A 22,263-nucleotide genomic window follows, 5' to 3' on the forward strand; every position below is an offset into this window, starting at 1 on the left:
AAAAACTCAAATTGCTTTTATTGTTTATTCCAGTAACATTCTGTGACATCAACCTTCAGTTGGCAGATTTGTTTTATATTAATTTACCTATAAAGTACAGTAAATAACTTTAAAAAGGTGCAATGAAGAAGTGCAAATCCAAAGGTTTTCAGGGCTGGGCTACGCGTCCATCGTTGAATGCAAAATTACTCTAGACGGCAGCAAAGATGTCATTCTCTTCTCTGCTAAGCTGCAGTGTGGGAGTATTTGGGGGGGATTTTTAGGAGGATGTCTCATCCTGACTTTTGAAAAACAGTGGAGTTATGATAGAGCACATGGGTCTGCACATGAGATTTGCTGACAAAATGACTTCTTTAAATGTTTTTTGTTGGCAACCAGGTTTACGGCGACTGCAGCACCGAAACAGGGGCTCCTAAATGTTTACCTGTTGGTGGAGAGGAAGCAGTAACACCACTAAAGAGCAATGAATACACTCTTTCAACTTTGGGTTAGTTAAAGCACATTAATCTATTTCTTAAGAGTCAAACTCGGGAGCCTTTTTTGAGTCTCTTTCAGGATTCAGAGTCTGACCACTGAAAACTAAGCCCCAAGTCCACTCATCAAGGCGTTGTGGAGTTGAAGGTCGGTGCCCAGTCGGGGTACGTATCCAGCGAGAACAAAGGAATTCCCCAAGTTGCTATGGCCAGCAGGACGGCGAGGACTCCAATCGTGTTGACGCCAAGCCCCGCCTTAACCTGCAGCAGACATGATCAGATTTTTCTTGTGAATTATGGCCAGCATACATTTAGTGAGAGTTATTTCTAGTTGCTGCCTCTCTTTTCTTATGACAGAACTCACCATATCTAGGGTGGTAAAGTGTCCATAGCCATACACCACAGCACCTGGTGGGTTGGACACTGGCAGGAGGAAGGAGAAGGATGTGCACAGGGTGGCGGGGATCAGGATGTACAAAGGGTTGACATGTATGGCCTCAGCCTGAAGCGAGAACAATCTCTCATAAATATTTCACACATTAGTGAAATTAAATGACAATCATTAGTTTTTCTTTTATTCACATTCATTCAAAGGATTAAGAGGGGCCAATATGTATTTAGATTTGAATGTAACGTCTGTTTAAACGCATTCCTGTGATTATTTTCATGTTGGCCTGAAGTGAAATAACGCCCTCTGCTGTTACTGCAGCTTACTGTACCTTTTGCATGCATATCCATTTCACGCTTTGGAGATGCAAAGCTTGGGATGGACATGGTGGACGGGCGTGTCTATTGCCTGCTTTGCAGTGATCCTGGTTGAAAAGATGAACTTGCCAACATGACATCACCCCCCCCCTATAACTTGGTCAGTTTGTGAACGATGCTATGTTCACAAACTGCCCCCGTTTGTAGCTGTTCTTTTTGTATTTTTTAAACAAGAGTCATTGTGGCAATTCAGAGTATGATTATGTGTGTCTGTAGCCTATAAGTTTATATGGTTAAACGGTAATTTTGCGAAAAGTAAAACACAAGAACCAACAATCCATTAAAAGAAATTAATGAAAAACGATGTGAAGAAAGTAATGTGTAATGAATTACTTCACCCTGTTAGTAATTAATTAATGTGCTACATTACTTGATGAAAAGTGTTCTAATATGTGCATTTTTTTAGTAATGACCCCAACACTGATCACAACAAAGAGGGGAATTATCTCCAACATGCACCAACATTTGACCACATAGCATGCAATTACTTTGCACAAATGTAATTTCTTTGATTTACTGCCTGGGTGTGAAACTCTGTGATGGACCACCTGCGTGGGATCCAGACTGCTGTTATTTCAAGAATTGTGCTCCACCAAAAAAACAAGTATACAAATGAGTGGTTTGAATTGACCAGAGGAACGTGCTCAAGGCCAACATACAGAGGCACCATCTTCTTCTGGAGGTCAGCAATGAGGGTTGAATCTCTCAGCCAACCCAGAGATCTGTCCCTTAAAAAAGCTAAATGAGTAAGTTCTGCACACTTCCTGGAGAAACCCCTCCCTACTTATGGGGGGTCAGAAGGACTTGAGACAGAACTGTGAAAAGAGTTGTTAGCCTTGATGTGGTGGTCTCTTTTGTTGTAAGTTCCATATGCTCTGTTTTATGTGGAAACAAAATCTTAAAGCTCATAAACAGTACAAACTGCAGCTAAAGCAAAACACTGAAACAGCAGAACGACTCAGATGTCACAGCGGTTTCTTTTTAAGGATCAAAAAAGCTGAATTTATCAGACTGAAAGCACTGATGAGGTCAGGACTGAGGAGACATGAGAGGAATCTTGAAGACAGGTCTCTGCATAGTCTTAGCACTCGAGTACGTAAATTAATGCTTGAACTGGAGGCCGACCTCACGCTAAGTTGATGCTAATGAAGAAGTTAAAGAATTTACAGGCATCAAATAACATTTAGGCTTAACAAATGAAAAAGCAGATTCTGAAGAAAATGAATCAAATGGAAGCTGTAACCACACAGTTTTACTTATTTTTCAGAGTTATTTTTCACTAATTTGGCTCTAGTGCTGGATTTGACAGTGAAACAGGGAACAACACACAGGAAAGGCCCAAACCAACTGATTTCTAAAGAGCTCATTAATGCAACATGAGTATAAAATTGCTGCTTATCCCTTCCGTGTTGTATTTGTTGGGAGAAGCCAATCAGAAGAAAGTAGACTAAAAGGGAGTGGATTTAAACGGTTTGTTTCAACCAGACCATAAACGGAGGAACTACTCCACAGCCCAGTGTAAGATAAATAATGATTATTTTAAGTACTGCAGTAAAGTCCAAGAATAAAATACTGAGCTGAAAATGAGCTGAACAGGTTATCTAACAGTAATTCTCAGCATTTAGTCGGATCTGTACAGTATAACACACTGAACTAACCAGAGGAGAGAGAATGGGGAGGAAGATGGTGATGGTGGCAGCGTTGCTGGCCACTTCTGTCAGTGTGGTGGTAAGGAGGCAGGCCACTGTGACTGTGGCTAAGACCGGGAGGTCACCCAGAGGTGTCATCAGCCTGGCCAGCCATAAAGAGAGACCTGACTCCTGCACACACAAACAAACACACATGTTAAGTGTACAGCAGATTTTATACAAGCTTTATGTACCATTATATCAACCACTGGTTTCTGAAGGGCCAGTTTGAAGATTTGAGATGACGTTTGTGGACATATGACCAGATGCAATGAAGACAGGCTGGTCTGACTGTGAAACCATTTGTTCATTAATTAATGATTTCAATGTAGACAAATTGCCAGTGGACAATGCACAATTAGCCATACCATGGCTAATTGTGCATTCTAAAATTCAAAAATTCACAAAAAAGACTTTTTTGTTCAGTTTCAGTCTAAATGAGTGACTGAGCCCATAAACTGAGCGGCAAAGTGCTTACAGAGGGCAATTCAAAGAGAAGGTTTTTCCACTGACTTCTGAAGGTCCTAAAGTCTTTTTACAACCACAATCGGTTGGCCTATATCTTTATCTATCTCTATATCTGTCGCTGTTTATCTCTAGAGATAGAGATAGACAGAGATATAATTGAAGTACACTCAAAACTATATTTGGTTTTGGTTTATTTGAGTGTACTTATGGTTTAACTCTAAGCTAAACAATCTTCTGATCCTTTTTTTATTTCCCGCTTTTCAATAATCTTTCTGATTGTGAGCACTGACTGAAAACAATGTTGACACAATCAGGGGAGTAGTCCAGTTAAGTTGATAGAAGGTAAAGTTGTTGTAATCCCCAATGATCTACACCAGAGAGCTGTTTTTTGTCTGGACCTGAGATTTTTTTGTGTTAACTGTGAAAACCAAATTTATTCTTGGTCTGTAGGAGGAAACTGTTCTGAATGTATTGTGATTTGTATTTCAGCATACCTCTGCACCTTTAGCCAGGGCAAAGCCTCCACTAACCATCAGGGCAACTTGCCACGGCATGGAGGCCTGAAACTCTTTCCAGGAAATCATGGACTCTGAATTGAGAGAGAAAAACATTTACTGGGACTGATGGGACAGATGCTGAAAAACAGACAAGGTGTTCAGAACCTCTGAGATTTAAATGAGTGTTAATACTTTTCTGATTTTAGGTATTCACACATTTCTGTGCTGCTTAAAGTTCATTTTTTTATGTATAAGCTTGATATGCATAGGACGCAATAACCAAAGAAGTGAGAATAATGTAGTGTAGGAAAAGTGCATTAAGAAGAACTAAGAAAAACAAAAGCTGAGTAAATCTACACTACTCAACCATCCATCCATCCATCCATCCATCCATCTTCATCCGCTTTATCCGAGGCCGGGTCGCGGGGGCAGCAGCCTAAGCAGAGAAGCCCAGACCTCCTTCTCTCTAGCCACCTCCTCCAGCTTATCCGGGGGAACACCAAGACGTTCCCAGCACAGCCGAGAGATATAATCTCTCCAGCTCTCCACCTCACCCTGGAGGCGCCCAGGAGGCATCCTTGTCAGATGCCCGAACCACTTCAGCTGGCTCCTTTCGATGTGGAGGAGCAGCGGCTCTACTCTGAGCCCCTCCCGGATGGCTGAACTTCTCACCCTATCTCTAAGGGAGAGGCCAGCCACCCTTCGGAGGAAGCTCATTTCCGCCGCTTGTATCTGCGATCTCGTTCTTTCGGTCACTACTCACAGCTCGTGGCCATAGGTGAGGGTAGGGACGTAGATCGACCGGTACACTGAGAGCTTCACTTTTACACTCAGCTCCCTCTTCACCACGATGGACCGGTGCAGCGTCCGCATCACTGCAGGCGCAGCACCAATCCGTCTGTCGATCTCCGGCTCCCTTCTCCCATCACTCGCGAACAAGACCCCGAGATACTTGAACTCCTCCACTTGGGGCAGGAACTCATCCCCGACCCGGAGTGGGCACTCCACCCTTTTCCGGCTGAGAACCATGGCCTCAGATTTGGAGGTGCTGATCCTCATTCCCGCTGCTTCACACTCGGCTGCGAACCGCTCCAGTGCGAGCTGGAGGCCTTCACCTGATGAAGCCAACAGGACCACATCATCCGCAAAAAGCAGAGATGAGATTCTGAGGCCACCGAAGTGAAAGCCCTACGCCACTTGGCTATGCCTAGAAATCCTGTCCATAAAAATTATGAACAGAATCAGTGACAAAGGGCAGCCCTGGCGGAGCCCATCACCCACCGGGAACGAGTCCGACTTATTGCCGGCAATGCGAACCAAGCTCTTGCAACGGTTGTATAGGGTTGTATAGGGCCATATATCGAATGGCCCGTAGCAATGGGCAAGACACCCCATACTCCCGCAGCACCTCCCACAGGACACCCCGAGGGACATGGTCGAATGCCTTCTCCAAGTCCACAAAACACATGTAGACTGGTTGGGCAAACTCCCATCCACCCTCAAGTATCCTTGAGAGGCTAAAGAGCTGGTCCAGTGTTCCGCGACCAGGACGAAAACCTCATTGTTCCTCCTGTATCCGAGGTTCGACTAGTGGACGAACTCTCCTTTCCAGCACCCTGGCGTAGACTTTCCCAGGGAGGCTGAGGAGTGTGATGCCCCTATAGTTGGAACACACCCTCCGGTCCCCCTTCTTAAAGATGGGGACCACCACCCCGGTCTGCCAGTCCAGGGGTACTGCCTCTGATCTCCACGCAACATTGTAGAGGCGTGTCAACCAGGACAGCCCTAACGTCCAGAGCCATCAGGAACTTGGGGCGGACCTCATCAACACCAGGGGCTCTGCCACCAAGGAGTTGTTTAACTGCCTCAGTGACCTCGCCTCCGGAAATTGGCGGGTCATTCCCCTCATCCCCAGACTCTGCTTCCTCCTCGGAAGACGTGTCAGTGGGATTAAGGAGGTCCTCGAAGTATTCCTTCCACAGCCTGACAATTTTCTCAGTCGAAGTCAGCAGCGCTCCACCAGCACTATACACAGTGCAGGTAGAGCACCGCTTTCCCCTCCTGAGACGCCTGACGGTTTGCCAGAATCTCTTCGAGGCAGTGGCAGTACTCAACCAATTATGCTAATTTCCTGCTCTGGTGCCCTTTGAGTACTTGTGTTAGCCTTCAACATCTGACTAACCAACACGCCACATTCCATACATTTACCGTATTTTTTGGACGGTCCGTTAGCAGGTACGATGAAGAGGAGGACACCCAGCACCAGAGCCACAGTGGCATCTGTGATGTAGTACGATTTACTGAAAAACAGAAAAAGAGATCAGGTGGGTCATGGTTCATTGCTGCTGCAGTGAATCATAAATATGTGTTTTTCCCAAAGAATCTGGTCTGGTCTTTGTCATTCTATCAAGAAACTACGTGGAAAGACCAAAACCAACAATAAGTCTGTTGGTTTCTACTGAAACTGACTCCCAGATAAACTTCTCTTGATTAAAAAAGTTCTTTCGTAAAACAGCTGGTAACGCTGGTTCTTTGCATGCATTACAACAAAAGGAAACAATACATATTTTTAACAGTGTACGACTTCTCATATTGCTCTTGGAAGAGGTGGAATTTTTCAAAATGATACTACATTTAAGAGTCTATTTGCTTCATGGTTGTCTCCACATGCCTCTCTGGATGCTTCAGCGCTGCTGTTTATTTTTTTCCCGAGAAACCTGTTCTGGCTGTTGAACAGACAGCAGTTTTAGCAGAGAGCCTGCAGCACATTCAGATACACGAATGTGCATCTGAACCACGATTTTTTTCCTTGACATTCATGGGGTTGTGCACCAATTTTCAAGCATCAGACTGTTGGAGGAGAGCTCTACTCTCCAGAAACACCTGAAGAGAACATACAGCTGAAACATTCAGGGTGCATATTATTGCCTGCAGGCATTATAGCTTCCATATCTCCATTTCAAGTTCAAGTTTGAGTTGACACAGCGGCAGAGATCCAGAAGAAATAGTAAGATCATGACCTCTACAGAATGATCTATCACAGGAGTGCTGCCAAAGGACACTGGGCAAAATTAAACTATGGGTTGTTGTTGTTTTAATGGAAAAAAAATAGAGGGCTTTAAGATCACACCTTGTAATAATAATAATAATAATAAATTTTTATTTATATAGCACCTTTCAAGACAGAATCACAAAGTGCTGCACATAAGATTAAAAGTCATAAAAAGATTTAAAAAGAGAAAATAAAACAGGCAAAAAAATTAACCAAAAGCAGTTTTAAAAAGGTGAGTTTTGAGTTGTTTTTTAAAAACAGTTACTGAGTCCGCAGTTCTTAATGCTTGGGGGAGAGAGTTCCACAGTCTAGGGGCCACATTGGCAAAAGCTCTATCACCCTTAGTCCTCCTCTTAGTATTTTTTATAGCAAGTAAGCCCTGATCAGATGACCTCAAAGACCTGCTAGGGACATAAGGCTGTAGCAGATCAAAGATGTAGGCAGGTGCCAGTCCATGCACAGCTCTGTAGGTCAAGACCAGAATCTTAAAATCGACTCTAAATTTAACAGGAAGCCAGTGTAGCTGAGATAACAATGGTGTCACATGTGAGTACTTGGAGGATCTTGTCAAAAGCCTAGCTGCAGCGTTTTGCACAACCTGCAGACGATCCAGAGAACCTTTGCTTAGACACATAAACAGCGAATTACAATAATCCAAGCGTGACGAAATAAATGCATGTACAGCAATCTCCAGTTCAGAGTGAGATAAAATCGGGCCTAACCTAGCCACATTTCTTAAATGATAAAAACAAGACCGAACCAGAGATTTGACATGCCCATCCAATGTGAGACTCGAGTCAAAGGTGACACCTAAATTCCTGATAGAGGATTTAACATAGAGTGAGAGAGGACCAAGGGCTTTCACTATCTGCGATAGAAATCTATCAGGGACGCATACGAGGACTTCGGTTTGGAAATAAGTCTGAATAATTTCCCAAAAAAATAATAGAAGGTTGTGACTCACTGAGGGAAGAGGGAAGCCCAGCCGGGTATAAAACCTGGAGATCTGGTCAACCACAACAAAACCATCACCACAAAAACCACCCCAGTGAAGATCTCCTGAGAACTGGAGAGAGGGAATGAATGAATGTGTGAATGCATAAATTATAATAGGAATGTCTTTCTGTCAATAACTGATCAACAAGTAAATGAATGATGGCAATGCATGAAAACTGGCAATCTAAGGTAATGTAAAACCCTCTGTATAATTAAATAAATTCATGAATGAAAATATAGCTCTTTAAAAGAGTTATATTGTAAGTTATATATGTGCTGACAGAGAGACAGTTCACCAAACATCCGGTCTATAGACCTCTTTATCCATCTCATTTGGCCCGAGTTGGTCAGTTTGTGAGATAAATGTCTGCTCTCTCATGAATATAAAACCATTCTGAATTAATCCCCAAAATGAAAAGAAAAACAATGAAAAATGCAAAAGTAATCTCTCTTTGTGGAAATCATGACCTGTCTGTCCAAAAAAGCAAATAAAAACTTTGCTGTGAAGGTTGTTCTACCGAAGAACGCTTCAGGCAACCTTCTGGAGACCCGGATTAGGCTGGTTTTCCCAATAAAAGTCCAAATAAATGGTAAGAAAAGGGGGTAAACATTTATATTCTGATGATTTTTGCCAGGTCTCTCTTGGAAATGAGATTTCTAATCTCAATGAGATTTTTTACCTGGATAAATAAAGGACTAATAAATAAAATTTTTAACATGTGTATTAATATAAGTGTTTTAGACAAAACATATATAGTTCAATTTTTATGTTTTTTTTAATTCAGAACAATGAATACACTGATGAATGACCATTTAACTGCCTGTTTCTAATATTTGAGGTCAGTGAATGGATGAATAGATAAATGGACATATTAATGCCTGACAGCAGTAATGATCACACATGAATGAATAAATGATCAAACTGATTACTTTGAAAAATAAACGAGTGTGTAAATAAGAACGAATGAGAGATCACCTAATGGCTCCCAGCTTCTTGTACTCGTCTTCCAGCACCATTTTCACCGCCCTCTCTCTCTCAGACTGCTCTCCCCGACACTGCCACAGGAACTTGAAGCTGCGTAAGAGAGAAAGAGAGAGAGAGAGAGGAAGTGCCCACAATGAATTTAATGACTGACTGTGTTTGGTTAAAAGCACAGATAGACAATGAAGAAATAACTATATATTTACATGGTTGTGAAAATATATAAATTATAACCAAGTTATTCAAATACTTAGTAGGTCTGAATTTTACTTTAACTAGCTGGGACCACATCCTCAGTTACGATGAACGATGATGGATGAGAGACCGTGGACTGATGCTGTGGTTTGGGGAAGGCTTCGGAGGGGACTGGCAGCAGCTCTTGGGTGGGGCAGATCCCCAAAGAAGGCATCCTCTAGCAGAAGCGAAGATTAGGCATTGCGACGGTCTTGGAGATTGTTGCGAATGTATAACTGATAGGCTTGTGATGACCATTGGACTGTGAGCTTGTTTAAGTGGTCCGGAATTCCTTTGCAGGAGGCATAAGTTGCTGCACCAATGCGGAAGGAATGGCCAAAGAAGAGATTAGGAGAAATCCTGGACGACCGGAGAACTTGCCAAAAATGTGAAAGAAACCATGATCTGGTGGGATGTGGCTGGATTCGTTGATGAACTGAAGGTCTGAAAGTAAGGTATGCTGGGATTTTCTGAGGTAGAGGTAATGGGTCAGCAATTCAAAGGGGCTTAAAGGTGAGTTTATTTTGAAGTAAAATATCAAAAAGCGGCTGCACAGTTGGTTGGTTTTGCTTTGTTTGAGGAAAAAGACGAGGCAGTTTTCGGAGACTGGGTGGCGGGTGGCGGTCACTTAAGCAGGGATGAAGATCCCGATGGAATTTTGTCGATAAGGAGGTCAATTCTGAACAGCGTAGAAACCCGAAGAAGGCAAGCAGCAACATAGTGTGCGCGCCAGTAAGTAGTCACTGTACTTCAGCCGGAGCATGGAAATGCAGTGATGAAGAAGACCTGAAGTTAGGGGCAAACAGCATGGAGTTGCAGTGGGAGCCTGACAGTGGAGACATTTGATTAGCAGCAAGCTGAGATGATGTAGAGGTCAAGCAAGGCCCCCTGTGAGTATTTTGGCAAAAAAATTGACGCCTCTGAGGTACGTCTTTATCGTGGGAATTTTAATGCCCAGGAATCGGAATGCAAAAAGATACAAAACTGATCTGTCTTCAGGAGGGGAAAGTTGTGCAATCACAATAAAAGCCCCCTCCCTGGGCCTGGTTTTATTGGAGGTTTCTTCCTGTTAATAAGGAGTTCTTCCTCCACACAATCTCCAAATATTTATTGAAGAAGGACCACCTCGGCATTGGGACCCTCTTTACATTATATTATAATCTCATCTCACTGGCAGCAAACATCAGCTGATGGTTCAACCTTTCATCACATCTAATATAGTGAACTATTAAAGATACTTTACCCCCCCCACAGTTGCTACAGAACTGCAGAGGGCTTTAAAATTCACCTCCATCCCTGCTCTTCCTTTTTCTGTTCTTCCTGCTGTCATCTGCTCTGTTATTTCCTGAAGTATGACTACTGCCATATTTCTTAAGTATCAGTGACTGCAAATGCAAATAACACACTTTTGGGGAAATATTGCAGACTTTTGGAGGATGGTTTGGAGTGTCCCCTCTGCAAATCGTTACCTTATCCCCTGGTAGGGTCTCCCATGGCATGCATGCTGCGGTGGGTATCCTATTATCCCCTCGGCTTGCTGCCTGTACTTTGGGGTTTCTCCCGGTAGACGGGTGGGTTTGTTCCCTGTGTCTTCAGGTCAGTGAACAGGTCCTCCTGACTGTTGTCTTATGTGCTGACTGACGGTTCAGACTACCCAGCCTTCTTGGAGTCCCTGGGTGGGGTGCTTGAAGGTACTTCACCTGGGGACTCTGTTGTCCTACTGGGAGACTTCAACGCTCATGTGGGCAATGTTAGTGAGACCCGTTCAAACATAAGAGTGTCCATACATGCAGGTGACGCCAGGACACCCTAGTCTGCAAGTCAATGATCGATTTTATAATCATGTCACCAGACCTGCGGCCATTTGTTCTGGACACTTGGGTAAAGAGAGGGGCTGAGCTGTCAACTGATCACCACTGGGTGGTGAGTTGGATCAGGTGGCGGGGGAGAATGCTGGACACACCTGGCGCACCCAAACGTATATTGAATTTGTGCTGGGAACACCTGGCAGAGGCCAGAGGTCTGCGAGATCTTCAACGCACACCTCCGGCAGAGCTTCAACAGCATTCAGAAGGTGAATGGTGACATTGAGGCCTAATGGACCATGTTCAGCACCTCAATTGCCGAAGCTGCTGCATTGAGCTGCAGCCACAAGATGGTTAGTGCCTGTCGTGTCGTTAAACGCCAAACCAAATGTTGGACACCAGAGGTGAAGGGAGCCACAAAGCTGAAGAAGGAGGTCAATCTGGGTTGTTTAGCTTGTGGGACTTCGGAGGCAGTTGATAGGACCGACAGATAGAGTTGGATGTCTCGAGACCGGTCTTGGTCTCGAGCCCAGTCTCGAGCCCACTTTTACGTGGTCTTGGTCTTGTTTTAGTCTCAGATCCTTTGGTCTTGTCTTGGTCTCGCTGTCTCGGTCTTGCTATCTCAGATAGACATAGTGGTCGGGAGATTTGGAATCAACCATCGGCGGAGCGGGGGGGTGGCTTACTGGGCTTAAGCCCAGGTCATTTTTTCAGAAGCCTGGGGTCTTTTGGAGTGTAATTTGTTTCATAGTTAGATGCCTGACTGACAACTGTATAAAACAAACACTACACACAATATTCGAAGCGCATAGCGCACAGTCGTAAATTCCCCCTGATTTTGGTATGATCCGAGCTCAGGCACTAGGCAACTGAGGACAGCACTTACGCCTGTGAGCGAGGGGGGAGAAGCTGCTGCCTGCAAGTTTGCTGTTGGAGAAGTGCAGACAGAGGAGAGCTTAAGTTTGACCAGGTACCAAAGCAAATCATTCGTACTGTACAAATAATGTAAATATGACGGTGTATCACAAAAGATTGATATCAAACTGATCACCTGACCCATATTACGTTACTTGCTCTTCGAGTGAATCAACAAATGGTGAAATGAAAAGCTGAACAACAATGCTGTTTTTTTTAGAGAGTCTTAGCTTACATGTGTGTTTATTTCATATTTTCAGTTGTTACCCTCCACGGCTAAATAAAGCACTCTAAACTTTCAGTTATGTACTGATGAACACAACAATGGACATAAGGAGCTTCTTTCAAAGAAAAAACTCAGGTAGATGTTATTTTATATATTATGCTTTGTATGTTGGTCAGTATATTTCTATGCAAAACAAGAGGAATTTCAATACACAGCAGTATATTCACAGTTGAAACCAGATATTTACATACACTTTAGGGAGAAAACATAAAAACATTTTTTTTTTACTGTTAAACATGAATTTAGAGTAAACTTGTTTTGTTTCAGATAAATAAATATTGAAATATCTTTTGAATTAGTGAAATGTCAGAATAAAGAGAGAGAAAGCTGTCTATTTTTTTAGCACTTTCATCAAATTTAGGAGTACATACACAGTTTATTGTTAATTAATAAGAAAATTCCAGACGATTTCATTCTGAGCTTAAGAAGCTTCTGATAGGTTAGTATAGTCCATGTGAGTAAATTGGTGGCACACCTGTGGATCAATATAAGGCACCCCCAAAACACAGAGCCTGTTTTTTTGACATGGGAAAATCAAGAGATGTCAACCAAAAGACCAGGAAAAGAACTGTGGAGCTCCGTAAGTGTGGCTCAACTTTGAATACAATTTGGGTGCCATTTGCAATTAGGAAATACAGATAGTTTCTCTCTTTACTCTTAAATTTAACAAATATGTTTATATTTATCAATCTAAAAAAATAATAAAGATTTAGTCTGATTTGATGTTAAAATTAAAAAAGTGTTTGTGTTTTTATCTGAAGAGTATGTAAATATCTGGTTTCAACTGTATATTTGATGATGTTGGTATTTGGCTTGATTGTCAGCACAAAGAGGGAGAGAGAGGAACAGAGAGGGAGAGAGAGGAGCAGAGAGGGAGATGGAGAGTGAGGACAGAACAGAGATGGAACAAGAGCAGGTGAGACAGACCTGTTAGTCAAATGGTTATTTGCCAAAACTCATCAGAACATGTATCTAGTACCTAGTGTATCTTTTTAGATAACATTTGTTACTTTTCAAATTCTGTATTTATTAAGTTTTGCAGGCTTGTTTGCACAACAAGGCTAAATAATTATCTAAACTTTTCTGAATCTAAATAGTGGACTTTGGTAGAATTAAAAAATAAGTGTAGTGCAGGTCTATGATGATTTTTAGTGCTACTATCATCTAGTTTTGATTCTGGTTCTTTTTTGGTTAAGTCCTCAGTAGTCCTGATTTTGAACTGTTGTAGTCCTGTTTTAAATCCAGATCAGTTCTGGGTCTGGTTGAATTGGGGTTTAGTCGGCGTGTCTTGATACAGCCCTGGTTTTGTTCTGCTTTGCTGCTTAATTAAAAAACTAGTTTAAGGTGTCCTGCATATGTGATATATATATTTTTCCTATATGAAGTCATTGTTTTTTGAACAAAGCTCAAAACACAGCCAAATAAATCTTTCAGTCATCCCCCCCGCTACTGACTTTGACTGAGAACATCTCTGGATCTCGTTTACAAGTGACAAGAGAAGGGAGAGGGCGATCGACAGATGGATTGGTGCTGTGGCTGCAGTGATGCGGACGCTGTACCGGTCCGTCGTGGTGAAGAGAGAGCTGAGTTTAAAAGTGAAGCTCTCATTTTACCAGTCAATCGACGTCTCTAGTTCCACCTATGGTCACGAGCTGTTGGTAGTGACGGGAAGGACGAGATTGCTGATCCGAGTGATGGAAATGGGCTTCCTATGAAGGGTAGCTGGCCTTTTCCTTAGAGATGGGCTGAGAAGTCCAGCCATCTGAGTGGGGTTCAGAGTAGAGCTGCTGCTTCTACACATCAAAAGGAGCCAGTCAAGGTGGTTCGGGCATCTGATAAGGATGCCTCCTGGGCGCCTTGTGGGTGAGGTGTTCCGGGCATGTCCCACCATGAGGAGGCAATGGGGCAGACCCAGGACATGCTGGAGAGAATATATCTCTCGGCGGGCCTGGGAACGCCTTGGTGTTCCCCAGACAAGCTGGAGGTGGTGTCCAGGCAGAGGGAATTCTGGGCTTCTCTGCTTAGGCTGCTGCCCCCGTGACCCGGCCCCGGATTACTGGAAGAAGATGGATGGATGTAAGGATGGATGGATGGATTGATGGTTTCGAGTGTTTTTATGGGGGTGGTTTTTGGCTCTGTTTAAAGGGTACTACAGTATATGCGTTGTATTTTAAAAGTTCAGTTAAAAGTTTAGCTGATCTTCCAGCCGCTTCACCAGCTACCTGTAGGTGTGTGGTGAACTGGCCAACAGTAAACCTTTAGAATAAAAAACATGAATCCAGCACATTTAAGCTGCTTTAAATAGGCCCACAAAACATAATTAAAACTGTCAAACAGCATTTATGTTCTTTAGTTCCTTTTTAAATAACTTCAACGCTTGACTTGGCTCTTGACGGAGGCGGTCGCACTTTTCTCCTTCTCCCTCTCCCTTATCTTTCCTGCTTGGCTTCTCATGTATTTTGTATAGTCTCGCTTTCTAACCGTCAAAGAGTTTCTCAGTCTTGTTCTCTAAAACCTAAAGAATTATGGATTTGATCAACTGGTCCCGCAACGGAATTGACACCTTCCTGGGCTTGGGAGAGCCCGATTGTCCTGCGGAGACATTTGCTGCTGGATACTCGATGGTCGGTTGTGTCGTGTGTCTGGCGACACTCTCGATGGAGGACATTGAATGAGAACTACCAATTCGGAACCATGATAACAGAGTTCTGGCTGATTGGAGCTGGCTCGGACCTGGCTTATCGAAGTAAAATGGTAAATGGTAAATGGCCTGTATTTGTATAGCGCTTTACTAGTCCCTAAGGACCCCAAAGCGCTTTACACATCCAGTCATCCACACACACTGGTGATGGCAAGCTACACTGTAGCCACAGCCACCCTGGGGAGCACTGACAGAGGCGAAGCTGCCGAACACTGGTGCCACCGGGCCCTCTGACAGTAGGCAACAGGTGAAGTGTCTTGCCCAAGGACACAACGACCGAGACTGTCCAAGTCGGGGCTCGAATCGGCAACCTTCCGATTACAAGGCGAACTCCCAACTCTTGAGCCACGATCGAAGTACAAGAAGCGGCAACAGCTGTTCAAAATCCCATAAGGCTGGCCGACATGATAGATGATTGGCAGGGCTGTGAGTACTCAGACTGTGTTTTGAACTCAATATGGATAAGATCTTGGAGAAGCTCATGGCTCTGCAATATGGATAACATCTTGGAGAAGAACAATGGGAATTGAGAGAATTGGTGACCAGTGATGGACATTAGACCAACTGTAAAAATGGAGGCAGTTGTTCGCACTAAACCTAAACATTCACCATCTTCACTCATGGGGCTATCCCACTGGTACCAGCTGAAGGCCTGCCAAGGTGGAAGCTGACTGGAACAACAAAAATTCTTCCATGATAACAGGATTGTTGTCAGAACTCTTTGTCCCTCCTTCAAGGCCATCCGCGCTGATCGAAGATTGTTGACTTTTGCTTAACCGGGTGAAGGGACACTTTCTCTCGGTTGAACATGGAACACACACACACACACGCACACATACACATGTACACTGTCACAGACCTACACTCACCCCCCCAACCCCCTCCAAACGCCTTCAAAGCTTATATCTTCTATGTTGTGAGATGTGATGATTCCTGTGCTGAGGTTTTTTTTTCTGTTCTCAAACTGATCTCCCTGTTGGAGCTCAGTCTGGGGGGAGTTCTTTTTTCTCTTCGTCTTTCCTCATGTTGTGCATTTTCCATTGTATGCCTCTCTGACCTGTGTTCCCCATGTGATGTTTGTGTAATGTATGTATGGTCGGGAGGGTAAGATGGCACTGGCAAAGGTTGGCGGCCTTAACCCAATTTCCTTCGGGGTCAACCTTCAGGATCAATAAAGTTTTATTTAATTGAATTGAATTGAAGTTCGAGAGCAACCCAGCCGTGTTGAATGACACTGTTTTATGTAGTCTCTGTTGATGGCATTATTAACAAAGCACAAAAGCATAAATATGAAAACAAATGGTTCATCATCATCAAAACTCTAATAAATCTTCACAACAATAAAGACATAAATGTGATGTGATGATACTTTCACTAATTAATCAATGCAAAGAAATCAGAATAGGATGATGAAACTGATAAAACAGAAAAAATAATGGAGTGTGCACAAAGAGTAATCAGAATAGAACAGCACTGATAGCAGGTGATTGGCTCTGCAGATGGTATGCTGACACTCACTCTGAGCCAATGAAGATCCAGTACAGCCACAACCATGTCAGCAGCAGCGTGATAACACTGATGGGCAGGCACAACAGGAGCCAGTTCCCAAAATTGATGCTGTTGCAGTCTGGGTAAACCCTGAATGTAAAGACAGTGTTTGGAGAGCATTTAAAAACATTGTTTTTAATGGAGTCTTTCAATCATTTAGTTCATTCTAGCTGTGCAGCAGACTGAATTAACCAAACATAAACGGCAAGCCTTCATTTGTGCCTGTTCAGTTTTCTAAAGTAGAATCACTTTAAAGTCTCTTTGTGCTGTTTTTTATCGACTTTATGTTCCTACCTGAAGACTAAAAGAAAGACAGTGTGTGTTTTCATTAGGTAGGGATTTGTGTTGGTGTGTAGGGCTGTAATTTCAGGTTTCTTATTTTAAATGGTAATTATGAGACAATATTTTCAAGTAATTTTACAGAGAAACTTGAAAGTAATGAGTAGAGAAAACAAGTTATTTTTTCTGTGGAGTAATTAAGTAACATACTGGATTAATTTTAGCTGTGTTCTGTGTACTAACAGTAAAACATTACTTTTTTTGAATAACAATCCTGAGTAAAACTTCATTAAAACACAGAGGGGATATACCTCCAGCATGAGCAAACATTTGACCACACAGCGTGCAATTCATTTGCATGAACGTAATGTCTTTGATGTCCTGTCTTGCGATGGTGACTCTCAAAGTGCAGCCAATGAGAATCGATAAATTTTTATGAGTTCCTATCCCTACTTGTGAGACACTCACCGGTTGAGGTGCTCAGCGAATATGAGGTTAGGAGAGGTTCCGGGCAGCGTGGTGATGCCGCCAATGTTGGAGGAGTAGGCGATGCCGATGCACATGGCTTTGCATAGCATCCGGCCCTGTCGACATCCTGTGTCCCTGTGGGAGGCCGTGGGTACGTTCTCTGCAGCCTGTAAGGCAAAATGGAGAGAGAAGCAGATTTAGTGGGAGTAGCAGAACATGTATGAGCACTGGAAAAATACCAAAAGAATAATTTTATTCTGTGTTTGTTTGGTGCTTTTTTGCACCTCGTCTGCTGCAGGCTGTGACTCTGCTGGTATTTGAACAGAAGTGAAGGTTTCTCTGGGGACATCTGGCTGTGTGCTGTCACTGAGAGAGGAATAAGGGATTCAGTTGCTCTTCATGCACGTCAGAAACAAAAACTTAGAACACCCTGAACCCAGAGATACAGAGAGGGCAGCAGTGAATCCCCATGCTTTACATACCTCAGAGTTTCTTTATTTTTTGCAGTACAGTTGTTGATTTCTGAAAAAATGACAGATTATAGTCAGGGTCACGAGTTCCATGCTACTTTTTTCAATATGTATTTTGTTTTTAGTACTTATATTTTTATTCTATTAATTACATGCAGCAATTTGGTCAGTGCTCAATGGTTTTAAAATAGCTTTATAAATAAAGTTGGCTTGGATTGCCTTGGCTATAAGCTCAAAAACACACAGCTATCTCGCACTTTTAATTATATTTTGTGCTTTTATAAAGTATACTGTCTGTGCAGGTACCGTCCAGCTCCAGGGTAGGGTTGTCTTCACCAGAGTATCCCTCTTCATTCGCCTTTAGAATCTGTTTGAGAACAGCATCTACAATAGGCATCACCATGGTAACAGCTGATGTGTTTTGGACCCACATTGAGAGGAAGGCACAGCCGGACATGAAGCCAAGCAACAACCTGAAGGAGACAGCAGTGTTTTCAAAAAGGAACAAGGAAGCTTTCACACTTATATCTCAAAGAAAAATACAAAATTTAAATCCAACAGCAGAGAAAGAAGACGCTCACCAAGCAGGGTTGACCCCCACCAAGGTGACGGGCCTCAGGGCGACTCTGCGGTGGAGGCCCCACTTCTCGATGGACGTGGCGAGGCAGATAACACCCACAAGCAGGAAGTGGAAGTTATTAAAATACTCCTTTGCCACCTAGAGGAGAAAAGGGATTTTAGAACAGAGAGTGCATCTACAGGGTAATTGAGGAAGAAAAGTTAAAATTTAAGCCCATTTTCAAATTTGAGTTTGTGGCCAAAGAAAACATTATACAGGGAGTTAAAAAGTAACAGATAAACCAATTAAAAATACAGCTTTAAAAAACACACAGATTCACTGGAAAATATTAAATAATTGGATCAGTACAAAGAATTGTTCTGAGCTGTACATCATACAGAGCAAGAAATTAGGAAAAGAGGGCTCTTTTTTATTTGTCAAAAAAAAAAAGAAACATTTCATGTTGAAGTCAGTGCTTCTTTTTCCACACGTAGGCACACAAGCAGCACATGTGCTTCTGTGCATTCATAAAGAATAACAATCCTTAAGATAAAGAACATTTTGTCCTCGCTAACTCTGATTGACTCACGCTGGAGGACGACATGATGCCACACAGGGGGAAGATGATGGCGGGGAGCATGGCGGTCATGGACAGTGGAATCACCTCCGTTATCCAGTATATCGCCATCAGCAACAACACAAAGCCACATTCTGCCTCCTACAGGGATACAGGGAAAACACGATTACACACACACACACACACACACACACACACACACACACACAAGCCTGTTCAGCTATCTTAGTGAGGACCTTCATTGACATAATGGTTTCCCTAGCCCCTTACACTAACCCTAACAGTTAACTAACCCTGACCCTTATCCTAAACCTAACCATAATCTAATTGTAACCCTGACACTAAAACCACATTTTGAGTGTCAAAAAGGCCTTCAAACTTGTGAGGACCGGCGTGTGTGTCCTCACAAGTGACTGTTGGTTCTCAGAAGTATAGTAGAATGCAGATTTCGGTCCTTACAAAGATAGCTAGACAGGAACACACACACACACACACACACACACATCGATGACTGTAATTATAGCTAAAGGTCATTTTTAAATAAACATAATGCAAAAATTAGATGCAGCAGCTCGTCCACTAAGCCAGAGTCTCTCTCGTCATTCAGCAGCTACCTTCAAACACCTTCAGGTAGTTATTTGGACTGAAGCATTGTCTAATTTAACCTTCATTCCAGCGATTATTTTTCTATTATCTTTGCTTTTGCAGTTGAAAATTCAAAGCAAAGTAAGGAATCCACATATTTACTGAAATTAACCAGACACAACCAGATATGCGTTTTAAGATTTTTTTTTTTTTTTTACTGATTTTTCTTTTTTTCTTTTCTTTTTTGAACCATCCGGTTGTGGATCTGCATGAACATTTCCACCACCAGGCTTTACAGTCACGGCGCAGCATTATGGGTGTCACATTATCAAGTTCTGCTTGATAGTACGGTAATGTTTTCCATTTTGATTGTTAGTTTGTCTGTTGATCTTGTCAGTCTTGAATTCTTGAAGTTACTTTCCATATCGGAAGTTATTGGTTCCCTTCACTTCACATTCTTTTCCTTTTGTGTCCTTTCCTTATGTAGAGTTTACTTTTCTGTTGGAGTTTCCTTGTTTGGTAATTAGTTGTTGTTTGTGTCTAGTATTTATTGTTACTTCCTCACCCATGATTGCGTCGATCTCATGCAGCCATGTCTCTTTTCCTCACTGATGTGTCGACCTGAATGCTCCCCATTTTAAAAAAAATAGTGCTGTCTCCCCTTTGTACTTTGTCTCAGGTATTCTCTCATGTGCTCCGTGTCAGTTTATGCTGTACACTTGATTTGCTGCTTCATGGACTTTATGCTTTTTGAACTCTCACGTCATCCTCAGTCCTTAACTACAATTCTAGGTTCACCTGAAATAATCTTGTTCTGATCTGTACTAAATATTAGACTTGTAGTCAAGACCGCCTAAACCAAGACAATACCAAGACCAGAGGGTATCGAGACCAAGACAAGACCAAGACCAAGTCGAGATGAGACCAAGATCGAGACCGAGACAAAAAAGTCTTTAAACTGCAGCCAGATGCTGCTTCGTTTACGGGTGTCAGCCCTCCTCACCGCTGTCTACTGTCTCACTCACTTACTGAGAGGACAGACGCATGCTCCACTTGACTGTCGCATCTCTCACCCTCTCTGTTTTTCACATAATGATATTATCCAATATCCTCGCATGTGATTGGCCACAATATGGAGGGATTGGAGCATAGCTGAGCCACTGTGTGAGAGCTGAGCAGCGAAAGGAAATTAAGTGAGGAGCCGGCTTTCACTCAATAGGAGTCGACTCTTCTGATTCACTACAAAGCACTCTCTAAGCACGGCTCTTAGAACTGATGCTTTTGCACATGACACATTATCGAACGTTACGTTGTGTGTTGTGGATACTGTTGACTCCAAATCTCCCTACCACTATGTCGATCTGAGACAGCAAGACTGAAACAGCAAGACCAAGACAAGACCGAGGGATCCAAGACCAAGACCACGTAAAAGTGGTCTTGAGACCAAGACCGGTCTCGAGACATCCAACTTTGCTAAATATATTAAATCTTATTATAGCCCGAAAAACAAGATCCCACTGGCAAGCTGTATTTTTAAAGTAATTTTGTTTTTGCACTGCAAAGGGTTTTCTTTGACCTATTTCCAATGTAGGTCAAACTTTCTGTAATCGGATATTGGGCTTTATTTGCAATCCCGGACAAGTCATTTGTTAACTGAAATTGTAAAAACTGGCCATGAGGTCTCATTTTATGTTTTCATTTTATGAGTATATAGACTTTTATATGCAGACAGTTTTAGAAAAGGATCTAGGGTCAGCTGGCAAGTACAAAGGTATGTTAGCAGTATTTATAGTGAGGGGAAAAACTGTAAAATAGCTCAGAGTGCTCGGAGTAGAAAAAAGTATATTAGTACAAATTAATGACTGGCTGATAGGAAAGCAAATAGAGAGCCAATGTAAGCTTAATAAAGCACAGAGACTGTTCAAATCATCACAAAACCTCTACAATAATTACAACCTACTACCTACCTAGATCATATCATAAAGATTATGTGCTATACAATTAAAACTAGCAGTAGCAACATCTTTCAAAATTTGCAATTAATGATAGGAGCCGTTTACAAACATTGATCAGTGCAACTTCAATTAAATGAAACTGTTATGGAGGGGATACATTTCCCATCATATTTGTGCACGCACCTTTGTTCCGATGACCAGAGGAAGAGGGAGCAGCAGCAGCGGCGTGAGGATGATAAGGAGAAGGGTGTAATAGTTCCACAATGCTTCGCTCAGCTTCGTCAGCATCCTCCTGTCTCCCATCGTTTTCGTCTCGTCTGCAGGATCCTGCTGTGACCCTGCAGTTATTTGGCTGTGATATGTTAGAGAGGGTAATGATTGACCAAGACTGAGAGGCTGGAAACTAGTTTGGGGAAGTCCTCCAACTATTGGAAGCTTCATTTTACATTTCCATATCAGTTTTCTTGAGCAAGATACAAAAGCTCATTAGTAACTGTTGGTTATCTCTCCACTAAGACAAAGGTCAGATGTTAATGTGACAAGGCTTTTCATTTATTGCAAGCGTGGTGCTGGAAAGGGACAATGTTAGTAGTTTCGTTGGAACTATAAATGTGTTTAACACTGAAATCATTTTTCACACTTAATGGAAGTATACCGATTCACAAAACATTTATATGTATCTGTGGTGTGTACTCCATTGTGTGTTATTAATGATAAACAGACTTAATAAGTTGCTTCTAGTGGGCAATAAGATACTGTTTCTGTACTTGTTTCGGGTCCTGATTTTTAAGGGTTTATTTTTTGTTTGATCCTGTTGTGAAATATTTTAAACACAATATTTATTTGCTAGAATGCCACCCTGCATCATTTAAAATCATCACTAGATTAAAAAACATGATAAGGACTGTTATGTGATTACATGTTGAGTAGTCAGGAGTAATAAGACACATGTTGAAACCC

At 42.4% G+C, this 22,263-nt stretch overlaps 1 protein-coding gene across 1 annotated transcript; it reads right to left on the reverse strand.

Moving 5' to 3' along the window:
- LOC100699092 (solute carrier family 13 member 1) lies at window positions 1-21,638 on the reverse strand. The gene is made up of 15 exons (XM_019360866.2): window positions 21,487-21,638; window positions 18,776-18,904; window positions 18,209-18,345; window positions 17,934-18,100; window positions 17,640-17,679; window positions 17,442-17,523; window positions 17,158-17,324; window positions 16,381-16,500; window positions 8,916-9,014; window positions 7,908-8,009; window positions 6,100-6,191; window positions 3,889-3,983; window positions 2,897-3,058; window positions 838-975; window positions 1-734 (listed from the first exon to the last, which is right to left on the reverse strand). The coding sequence occupies exons 1-15, from the start codon at window positions 21,604-21,606 to the stop codon at window positions 600-602; spliced, it is 1,785 nt and encodes a 594-aa protein (XP_019216411.1). The 5' UTR covers window positions 21,607-21,638; the 3' UTR covers window positions 1-599.
- Between the last annotated feature and the right edge of the window lie 625 nt (window positions 21,639-22,263).

The sequence above is a fragment of the Oreochromis niloticus genome, linkage group LG7 (genome assembly GCF_001858045.2).
Source record: "Oreochromis niloticus isolate F11D_XX linkage group LG7, O_niloticus_UMD_NMBU, whole genome shotgun sequence".
Classification (NCBI taxonomy): Eukaryota; Metazoa; Chordata; class Actinopteri; order Cichliformes; family Cichlidae; genus Oreochromis; species Oreochromis niloticus.